Source organism: Macrosteles quadrilineatus, unplaced genomic scaffold (genome assembly GCF_028750875.1).
Source record: "Macrosteles quadrilineatus isolate MER2022 unplaced genomic scaffold, UCM_ALF_1.0 Scaffold_1__1_contigs__length_201487025, whole genome shotgun sequence".
Taxonomy (NCBI): domain Eukaryota; kingdom Metazoa; phylum Arthropoda; class Insecta; order Hemiptera; family Cicadellidae; genus Macrosteles; species Macrosteles quadrilineatus.
This window is the reverse complement of record NW_026542594.1, coordinates 180,080,216-180,092,108: the sequence shown is the minus strand read 5'-3', so window position 1 is coordinate 180,092,108 and position 11,893 is coordinate 180,080,216. Positions and strand designations below refer to the sequence as shown.

Here is an 11,893-nt window from a genome sequence, read left to right as displayed (position 1 = left end):
CCAGTATAAATTAGTACACACCGGAGAGAGACCTCATAATGTACTATATGTGGAATATCCTTAAGAACTAAGGGCAATATGATGCAACATACATTAGTTTACACAAAGAGCAAGTTCACAAGTGCAATGCATGGGGAACCTCCTTCAAAATTAAGAACAATATGAAGAGTCATACATTAGTTCACACAGAAGAGCGTCCTCATGAGTGTACTATATGTGGAACTTCGTTCAAAACTAAGGAAATTATGAAAGGTCATAAATTTGTTCACACCAGAAAGCGACATCATAAGTGCACTATATGTGGAAAATCATTCAAAACCGTAAACAATATGAAGCACCATGTATTAGGTCTCACAGAAGAGCGACCTCATAATTGCATAATATGTGGAAAATCTTTCAAAACTAAGAATTGTATTAAGAGTCATACATTAGATCACACCGGAGAGCTACCTCATAAGTGTACTATATGTGGAAAGTCCTTCAAAAGAAAGGTAATTATGAAGAGTCATACATTCGTTCATACTGGAGAGCGACAATATAACTGCACTACATGTGGAAAATCTTTAAAACTAAGGACAATATGATGAAACATACATTAGCCACAAAGAAGAGCGACCTTACAAGTTCACTATATGTGGAACATCATTCAAAACTAAGGAAGGTATTAAGAGTCATACATTAGTAAGTGCACTATAAAACTAAGGACTTTATAAAGGGACATACATTATTTCAATTATATGTTATAATTATTATTATATCAATGAACACATATGTCCTACACTCCTACACTCCTTGTCTGATACTGGTATAGTTTGAAACCATAACGAAACCAGGAAAGTCCTACAAACATATATTCATGATAACCTAACCTTATACTGTATAGCCATACATAAGCGCTGTATAAGGGTGGCCTCCGCATTATACTAAAGTACCAAATTGTTATATTTATGATAAACATATATGAATTTTAACGAATAGTGTTTTTGGCTTTTGAAGATATCAAAATTAAATGTAAGTCGTCCCGGGTCTAGGTCCCACCTTACCATCTTACATCAATAGCTTCGAAGCTATTACATGGTCTTCCCTATAGGAAAAATTTGCTTAAAGAAAACAACTTCATACTTACTTCCCTTTTATTCATATTGGCTCTACAATTAAACCATAGATAAAACCATAGACCAACCAACACAATGTTTTATCTATGATAAAGATTTACCATCCTTATGGAACAGCTGAAGCCAATTTTATTGTTAGTTCTGTCCGGTTTTCTGTAGATGTTGTGTTTTGTTTACAATTTGTTTCTTGTTATTTCAGTAATTTAAAACCTTGTTTATCCAAATAAAAGTATCTAATCATAAACAATAACTCTAGCTATATAACCAAACACAGAGTAACAAATAATGAGAAACTAACAATAAAATAATAGAAACAAATTGTAAACAAAACACGACATCTCCAAAAAACCGGACAGAACTAACAATAAAATTGGCTTCAGCTGTTCCATAAGGATGGGAAATCTACTAAGGGACTATGTTTTATCTATGAATAAACTTTTGTGTCCTTGGCTCCATATACCATATGATATTGAAAATGATAAAATGCATGATACAAAATTATAAAGTAATGTGAAAATGGTAGGACAAAGGTTAAAATTAATTTTAAAATACCCACACAAATACCAGAAAATGATATTTCAGATAAAAAATATGCAGTCAATTTTATAAGATAAATTACAGCACAATCAACCTATTTACAAGAATTTTTAAGTATTTTCATTTACATCTTGTACTTGAATTAATCCTATAAATACTAATTATTTTGAACGAAAATTGTTCAACCAAAAAACCAATCAATTAACTGATTAAGTATAAATGTTGTCAATGTCAATAGTGGTTTATTGACTAAATGACAACTTGTTTATATTCCACACCAAATGTGTACTCATTTATATAGTCATTGGGTTTCCACTAAAATAAACAAATTATAACCGTCAAATATGTGTTTTAGTACATTTTGTAGTGAAATATAAAATTGTTTAGGACTATTAATTATTTACAAAGTAAAATAAGTTTCAACTACTTAATTTCTTTAACAAAAATTAGAAATTAAATAAAAGTTTACAGTAACACTGACAGCTAAATTATTAACTAGGGCCATAATTATTATGTTGAACCCGTAAAATGGGTACCAAAGTTTAATATCTACTTAAGGAAATGATTTTTTGAAGTATAATATAAACTAACCTAGTACCCAAATTAAAATGAACATAGTTAGTTGAGAATCTAAATTAAACGCAAATAAAATTCGGCCGACCTGACATTTCTGTAACATAATATAAAATATCACGTAGGAATTGGGGCTAGATTGAAGGTTATAAGCTCAGTGTGATTAATAAGCTGTGAATATCATACATAAGTTCATATGTTATTAGTATGATATTAGTGAATATCATACATATTACTTAAAATTAAGTTATTATGTTTATTTTTTATAGTAAAATCAACCAGATAAGCAAATATAAAGGAACCCTACATTTACAGTTGAGTAAAGCCTATAACAACCAAAAGAGTTTATGTTTTTGTTGTTTTTGAATAGCATTGTTAAAGTATAAAAATGGTACATCTATAGCCCAAATAAAGTACTGTTTTCATTGAAATATTAATAGATACTAATGTTTTTGTAAAGACCATTATGAAACGTACTTTCATAAATTTCTAATTAATAAACATAATTATACAACATTTCAGGTAATAAATTTACTTCCTAATTCCTTTGGTACACCCCCAATGGGCGCTTATGCCCAGGAGCATCTTTTGTTTTACAACTTGTTGCAGGCAATGAGATAATGGATTTTACAATGGCTGTGCATTGACTCACAACCTTTTTTGTATTAGACCTAACCATGGGAATAGAATAGGGTGTTATCACAGTGAGCAGGTTGAGTTATTGTTGGCACATCTTATACAGATGCAAAACAATGTGTACCGTACAGTTTTTAGCACACTTTAGTTCACTTAGCTCTTAAAGTAACAATTGATTGTCGTTTTTAATAAGTTGAATTGTCAGCTGAAGGTTTTTATCTCATTTTTTTTAAAATTTAACTTCTGCTTGAGAATCAAGGCAAGTCTTTATAAAGTGCATTGGTGAGGTTTGTAGGCCATTAAGTCTTTGAATGCCTGTTTGAATGTGAAATAGAAATACTGTAGTAAATTTGGTGATTCTAGAAAGGCATGTGTTAAGTGTTATACAGGTTGTTAAAAAAAAAAACTTGCTTCTTTATTTATGTAAATACTGCAATAGATAGACATATGCACTTTGCGGGAATCATCTATTGACGTGGAGGCCACAATTTTTCTGAATTCAACGTTAAGCTCCCATTCACCCCCTTTCTCCCCTTACCTTTCAATTAAACATTTTATATATATTGCAAGGCAACCCTTTTGGCAAAAATAGGGTTTGTCTTAATACTAGGTATTAAGAATACCAGACATACTAGCATGGATACCAGCATCAAGCAATACCAGACATAGAGATATTTATGTTTCATCCACTTTCCAATTAATGCTGCTTCCACCTCTACAGTGCCTTTTCCTAGAGCACAGATTGACTCTCCATTTGCTATCTTCATCACTAGACTGTCTACAAAGGGCTCAAAGGTCTGAAATAAATCTTTAAAAGTTACGTAATGACTGTTATCTATAACCATCAATCTCCACCAGAGCCTTCAGTTAAATTTACTTGACTGAATGTCATGAAACCCATGTTCTTTCCAGAATCTTCTCCCTCTGATTCGCTAAAGATCAAAGATATCTGATTAGAAGGTTTGGCTTGCCTACCATTAGCTTTCCACTTATTACATTGCTTAACTTAATGACCTGATTGCTTACAATAATGGCAAACTAAACATTTCTTTTGTCTACTGTCCTTTACACTTCTGAATTCTCACCAAAGCCATGGTCATTAATCTTTCTTCCAGACTTTACCACTAAAGTCTCACTGCAGTTTTGCTCATTTCTGGCATTCAATGCTTTTTCATATGCACAAAGCTGTATAGTAAGTGTGTCAATAGTTCTATCAGATTTCTCCATCCAACTAGACTTAAATGAGAAAAACTCCTCCGGTAAAGTGTCTATAATTTTGAAAATTAGAAATAATTCAGGTAAGTAACAGTTACTTTGAGTGTCTTTACCAATTTCTAGTTTTAGATCATTCCATAGGTTTTTGAGCTTTGACAAATGGCTGGATATCCGAGAATCTGCAATTAATCACTAACTATAAAACTAGAAAAAAAGTTATTTAAACAAAAACCTGAATGGTTTGTTTATAAAAAAAAAAATAAACTTTAACACAAACTAATCATCTGTTAATAAAAAATAAATTAATATTTAACACAGACTGTTAGAAACATGATAGAGATATTACCATAGATAAAACATACTCCCTTAGTAGATTTCTCATCCTTATGGAACAGCCGAAGACAATTTTATTGTTAGTTCTGTACGGTTTATGTAGAGGTCGTGTTTTGTTTACAATTTGTTTCCCGTTATTACAGCCATTTAAAACCTCGTTTAACCAAATAATACGATCTAATCATAAACAATAACTTGTCCCCTAGTTATATAACCAAACAGTAAAGCACAAATCAAGAAATTAAACCTTAAATAATAGAAACAAAGTTTCGTCGACACTAGCGCCCATGTGTCACGTACATGAACTAGACACGAAAAATGTGCTTCAAAATGTACTATGGGATGAGAAGTCTACTTGTGTTGGTTAGTCTATGATATTACTAATCGCAACAGATACTAGTAAATTGGCCAATGTTTCATTATATAAACGACTGCATTTTTTATGAAAAAAACCTCTGACTGTAAATAATAATCACTAATAATCATCTCCAACAATGTGACGTTGTGATCGTATCCTGGATGTGCAATACCATGGTTATATCTTGTGATTGTAGGGACATCATGAACCATTATCAGTCCCACGTTGTTTTATTACAATTCATCCAAAACTAGAATGGGCTTGGTTGGATTGTTGTAGATTATGCAGATTTTGCTAATACAGCAAGAAGATTTTACAAACATTTTTCGGGATTAAAAAACTTTGAAAAAAATAGGTTCCCGTCTTGACAAAAATCCACCTGGAATTCCGGAATAATAATCACCTGAATACCTTATTAAATATAAACGTCTCTAAAACCAAGAAATCGTGTTATACAAACTTTACTTGAATTCACTCAAAACAGTCAATAAGTTATTTGCGAATTGATATTTCAAGTAATTTGGCAAAAACACATTAAAACCCTATCAAAAAAGAGTACTCAGCAACATTTGTTCTTACAATAGTTCGAGATACTACCAATCTAGAAACACAAATAAAAGTATATCACTCATATTTTTCAATGACTATGAATCATGTGATTACTAATGGGACTCATCAAGCAAGGCCAAAATATATTTATTGTCTGAAAAATAGCTATACACATTCTATAGGGGCCAGAGGACCCCGTAGAACACACTGTAATGATTTATTTTTTTTAGTTTAACATGTTAACCTTTTTTAGCTCTTTAAAAATCACCATTAAAGGTTAAAAGTAATTTCGGCACATTTATGGACTATCAAAAATCTCATCCACATAACAAGAGTTTCAAAAATATTATAAAACCAGTTCAACAAAAGCTTAAAATCGTCCATTTATCCCTAAAGTATACAGTACCAAAAATGTACAAAAAATTACCCGCTGAGATTAAAAAACATTGCCTTGTTCTCTAAATTTAAATTATCTTAAAAATAATTTCTTTTTGAGAGGGCAGTTTAATCACTAAAAGAATATCTGGAAGATATGTATATTAGATGTGTTCTTAAGTTTAGAGAATGCAGCAATGTTTTTAATCACAGCAACCCGCTGAGATTAAACACATTATTATTGCCTCATTCTCTAAATTTAAATCATCTTTAAAAAAATATATTTTTTAAAGAGGGCATTTTACTCACTAAAAGAATGTCTTGAAGATTTAAATATTTGATGTGTTCATAGGTTTAATGAATTAGGCAATGTTTTAAATCTGAGTGGGTTGAAAGATTTTAAAATGTAGTATTAGACTTTGTGACAAATCACATGTCAAGGGAATTGATGTAATGTGATGATGTTTAATAAATAAATAATAAATATAAGTGAAAAACTAGAAAATTACATTTTTACTTGAACATACTGACCCTTGCGACTTGCTCCGTGGTGTCATGCTGCTCACCTGACTTCAAAATTGCTTAGAAGATGAGAATTGTTCTACTCATCTGGTATTCAGCGATGAAACAGCAACCTTTCACTTTAGTGGAAAACTAGTATAATGTGCACTTTTGGGCAGCTGAGACTCCGCATGCATTTATGCAACTTGAAAGGGATTCGAAACCGAATGTCTCTTGTGCGGTGTCAAAGACCAACGTGAATCGCACATGTTTCTTTGCAGAAAAAAATGTAAATGATGTTGCATAGCTGGATATGCTGGAGGAGTAATGGTTGTTTCCACTTGAGAAGGACATGGATGACATGTTCAAACAGGACATGGCTCCACTTCATTGGTGTTGCGATGTCTTAAGTTTTTTAAATGAGAGGCTCCCTGATGGTTGGATCAGCCTGTGTGCTGATTAGTCTTCTAACGTGTTCACCCCAATTTCGGGCCTTTTCGGGCATTTCTTTCTCTGGGTCTATGTGAAAGACAAGAATATACTGAGGACATCTTGCCAATAGCTCAAACCCCTCCAAACTGTGAGAAAGAATTCATGTTGCAATGACAACATTAAGCCAGAATATGCTTACCAACGTTGTGCAGAGTTGCAACATAGACTGCAAATATGATTTACCACAACCATGCAGCATGTTGAGGAAATTTAGATATATCAAACCAAACTTGTGAGATTTCTTTTTCAATCCATGCAATTTGTAGTAGCATTCATGTATCTGTATGTTAAAAAAGTGTTTTAAATCTGATAATTTTATAGACACCCACTCCTATACTTAATCAGATTACGTACGTTTTAATTGCATTTATGATTCTATCTTTGCATTATTATGATAACCTGGATATATATATATAGTACAGTAGGTACACATTTTTGTAATTTTTTAAAAACATTGTTAAAATAATAAATTATACCTAAATGATTACAACAAATGTATATAATTAATAAAATGTTGTCTTTTTCAGAAGAGGATATAGATTTGAAGAAGAGAAGGAACCTTAATTCATGTTACAAGAAAGATAATTGACATAATCTGATATACTACTTTAAACAACAGCTAAAAAGATTAAGTCTTTACTACACTTAAAGTAGAAATGAAAGTAAGTCATCCACTACATAAAACCTCAATTTAAATTATAGACCTACATGACTATTTATGTTGCTAATACAATATTATTTGAAGAAAAAAAGGAACCTAGAAGCAACTTTTTCTTTTAAATAAGTAGGCTAATTTAATATAATGAAACATAAAAGCCAAGAAAGAAAATCAAATTGCCTCGATTAGGCTATGTTGTAAGCCATTTAATACACATAACAATATTTGATCAAAAGGTGTTTTAAAGTTGATTGATACATATGTAAATAACAAATAACTGTCAAACATTTAACAAATCAAACAGAAATAGACATACAAAGCAAATCTACTAATTCCAATGTCTAAAAAGTTAGAAGTCAGAAATTAAAGACTGAAACATGGTAAAGATCACTAAAAAGCCTTTGCTTGAGTGTCCAATATGTAGAAAAACGTTTTCAACTACATTTACAATGAAAAGTCACATATATTTACACACCAGCGAGCGTCCCTTTAGATGTTTGACATGTGAGAAAACATTTGTTCAACTACATCATATAAAGAATCATTTATTGGCACATTCTGAGAAATATCCTTATAATTGCACTATATGTGGAAAACCCTTCAAAACTAAGAAAAATATGAAGATTCATTCATTAGATCACACAGGAGAGCGACCTCATAAGTGTACTATATGTGGAAAATCCTTCAAAACCACTGCTAAAATGAAAATTCATACATTAGATCACACAGGAGAGCGACCTCATAAGTGTACTATTTGTGGAAAATCCTTCAAAACTAAGGAACATATGAAGCAACATACATTAGTTCACAAAGAAGAGCAACCGTACAAGTGCACTATATGTGAAAAATCTTTCAAAACCACTGCTAAAATGAAAATTCATACATTAGAACACACAGGAGAGCGACCTCATAAGTGTACTATTTGTGGAAAATCCTTCAAAACTAAGGACTATTTGAAGAAACATACATTAGTTCACAAAGAAGAGCAACCGTACAAGTGCACTATATGTGAAAAATCTTTCAAAACCACTGCTAAAATGAAAATTCATACATTATACCACACCAGAGAGCGACATCATAAGTGCACTACATGTGGAAAATCCTTTAAAACTAAGTCCGATATGATGAAACATACATTAATTCACAAAGAAGAGCAACCTCATAAGTGCACTATATGTGGAAAATCCTTCAAAACTAAGGACTATTTGAAGAAACATACATTAGTTCACACAGACGAGCGACCTCATAAGTGCACTATATGTGGAAAATCCTTCAAGACCATTACTAAGTTGAAGTTACATACATTGGTTCACACGGGAGAGCGACCTCATCAGTGTAATGTATGTGGAAGATCATTCCAAACAAGTGGTAATGTAAAGAGGCATAAATTAGTACACACCGTTGAGTGATCTCATAATGTACTTTGAAAATGTTCAAGAGCTAAGGACAATATGAATCAACATTTATTAGTTCACACAGAAGAGCGACCTCATAAGTGCACTATATGTGGAACATCCTCCAAAACTAAGGAACATATAAAGAGTCATACATCAATTCACACAGAGAAGTGACCTCATAAGTGTACTTTATGTGATAAATCTTAATAAATAAGGACAATATGTAGATTTATACATTGGTACACACTGGAGAGCGAACTATTTACTAAACATAGTATGATTTGATTTGATTTGATTTGATTATGCTACACTTGTCAGATATCCTTTACATTTAGAAAATATCAAATGTGGCGTTGATTTTCATTTATGCAGGTTTCAATTATTTCTTAAACTCTTCCATTACAGTTCCACCATTTCACGGCCAACAAAAATTGGTCCACTACTTCCTGGTTAATGGCATCCTTTATAAGATCCATTATAGGTTAGGGTTTATAAAAGTGAACAAATTAACAAAAAAATTCTCACACACACAAATTTCGTGATATTGGGGCAATAGAATATCACGGAAAGGCAAAATAACCCTTCCTAGGAACCTAATACATGGCTTTTGAATCCCGAGTAGGATCTATATGGTCTATATTATTTTACCTCAAGTTGTTAACCTAGCTACTTTAGAATTGTATTTTGGCTGGAAACTATATCATGATGTCTAATATATGAATGGGAACTAAAAATAAACGGTATCAACAATCTGACACATACTCTAGTAGGTTTATTGTTAGTGGAATGTATTGTAAATAAGATACAACATGGGTTTCCGCATCCTTGAAAGGTTAGAATTATACGTTGAAAGTACATCATTGATTATACAGGGTGTATGTAAAGTCCCGCACCAGCTTAATATTTTCTAAAAGAACAGATAAATCAATAAGATTTGGTACATCAACACCATACCTAAAAATCTAATTTTTTAAGGAACTATCAATTTTCCGTCATATCATGGAGACGTCCCACAAGGAGACAGAAGGAAATTTTAAAAAGAAGCATATGTAGATCGAATTAAAGACCTTTTCTAGCAGAATATAATGCCGCAAATTTGAACTCAAACAGACAACAGAGTAAAAAAATGACAGCAGTTCAAATATGCATTGAATTTACAATCAGGCCTATACCTCCGCAGGGGGGCAGCCGCTAGGAATCGGAAGAAAAGCGTAAAAGGTAAGCATGGGTCGATATGGACACCAAATTAAAGGTAAATTACAATTCCGTAAATTCAAACCAAAAGAACAACTGCGTAAAAAATGGCGGTTGTTAAAATATTCAAAACGGCAGATTCAAGAAATCTTTGAACGGCTGGTATTTTTTACTCAGTTATCCGTTTGGGTTCAAATTTGCAGTATTATATTCTGCTAGTAAAGGTCTTTAATGTGATGTACATATTAATTTACGCTTCTATTTAAGATTTCCTTCTGACTCCTTGCGAGACGTCCCCATAATGATATGACAGACCTGAATATGAATAGTGATATGAATAGTCCTTAAAAAAAGAGTTTTAGGTGCTGTTGATGTCCGAAATCTTATTGATTTATCTGTTGTCGTTTAGAAAATATTAAGCCGGTACGGGAATTGTATATTAATTCCCGTACCGGCTTAATATTTTCCATGTATGCCACAAAAGGTTTAAAATTAAGTTTCCAGGTGTTAAGCTCTTCGAGGTTGTGTTGGTTAGTCTATACCTATGCATTATAAATGTTTTTGAAAAGGATGTCCCTGTTCTTGTTAGTCTTCTTCCTGCCCTTTGTTATCTCCATTGTTTCACACCATACATACGTGTTTGTTTAGTTTTATATTCAAAAATGAAATAAAAACTTTAGGCTGCAACAGAGAGTTTTTATTATTACACCCAGAGTGGAAAGTCACATGCATTGGTGGTTTGAAACAAGTCCGCTGTTTGAGCAGACTTCATAAGAGAACGAAAGAGTCTAAATAAGTCTCAGCAAACAGGTATGTTTATGCTAGAGAGACCTACCAGTTGAATTTTGTTTTAAAAGTCAAAGATAAGATGCTGTACTTGGTACGAATGAATATTGAATCTAAAATCAGAAATGGATGTTTATGAATTGCATTCTAAATTTTAAAAATAACAAAATGGTTTTACTTAAAGGGTATAGAGGCTAGTATTTTATGATAAAATCAAAATCTAACTAAATTGTCCCTAGAAACTACTAAGTTGGTAAATATTTTATTATTTTAAACGTCTGAATTTTTTACGAGAAGCACCTCTGTAAGTACCTTTTTAAATATAAACGTCCCCAAAAACCTAGAAATCATTTTAAATACAAATTTAACTTCAATTTATTTACATAAAAACAATAAAGTATTTGGAATTGATATCGATTCACAACTAATTTGGCAAAAACACGTTAAAAACCTATCAAAGTGCAACCTATATCACGCATTATTTTTTAGCTCTTTCTTTACAAATCACCATTAATGTTTAAAATTGATTTCGGCACATTCATGGACTGTCAATAATCTCATCCACATAACACAAGATTCAAAAATATTATAAAACCAGTTTAACAAAGTCTTAAAATCTTTCATCCCCTCAGTGTACAGGAACAAAAATGTTAAAAAATTACCCGCTGAGATTAAAAACATTGCCTTGTTCTCTCAATTTAAATTATCTTAAAACATTTCTTTTTGAGTAGCCATCTTACTCACTAACAGAATATCTGGAAGATGTTTATATTAGATGTGTTCTTAAGTTTTGAGAATGGGGCAATGTTTTTAATCGCAATGGGTTGCTGAGATTAAAAACATTTCCTCATTCTCTAAATTTAAATTATCTTAAAACACATTTCTTCTTGAGAGGGCGTTTTACTCACTAGAAGAATAACTCGAAGATGCGTATATTTGAAAGATATTTCTTCTACCATAGGTTTGTAGCCTAATGATTTGTTTTATTTATTTTCTAAGCTATTTTAAGATTTTAAAATGTGCTATTAGACTTTGTGACAAATAACTTGTCAAGAGAATTGATGTAATGTGATGATGTTATATAAATAAATAAAAAATAATTATAAGTTAGAAGCTAGAAAACCACATTTTTATTTAAACATACTGTCCCTTGCCACATGCTCCGTAGTGTTGA

At 31.7% G+C, this 11,893-nt stretch overlaps 1 protein-coding gene across 1 annotated transcript; it reads left to right on the top strand.

Moving 5' to 3' along the window:
• Positions 1–32: 32 nt before the first annotated feature.
• LOC128990888 (gastrula zinc finger protein xLCGF3.1-like) lies at positions 33–10,622 on the top strand. The gene is made up of 2 exons (XM_054413532.1): positions 33–491; positions 7,212–10,622. The coding sequence occupies exon 2, from the start codon at positions 7,720–7,722 to the stop codon at positions 8,749–8,751; it is 1,032 nt and encodes a 343-aa protein (XP_054269507.1). The 5' UTR covers positions 33–491; positions 7,212–7,719; the 3' UTR covers positions 8,752–10,622.
• The last annotated feature ends 1,271 nt before the right edge of the window (positions 10,623–11,893 follow it).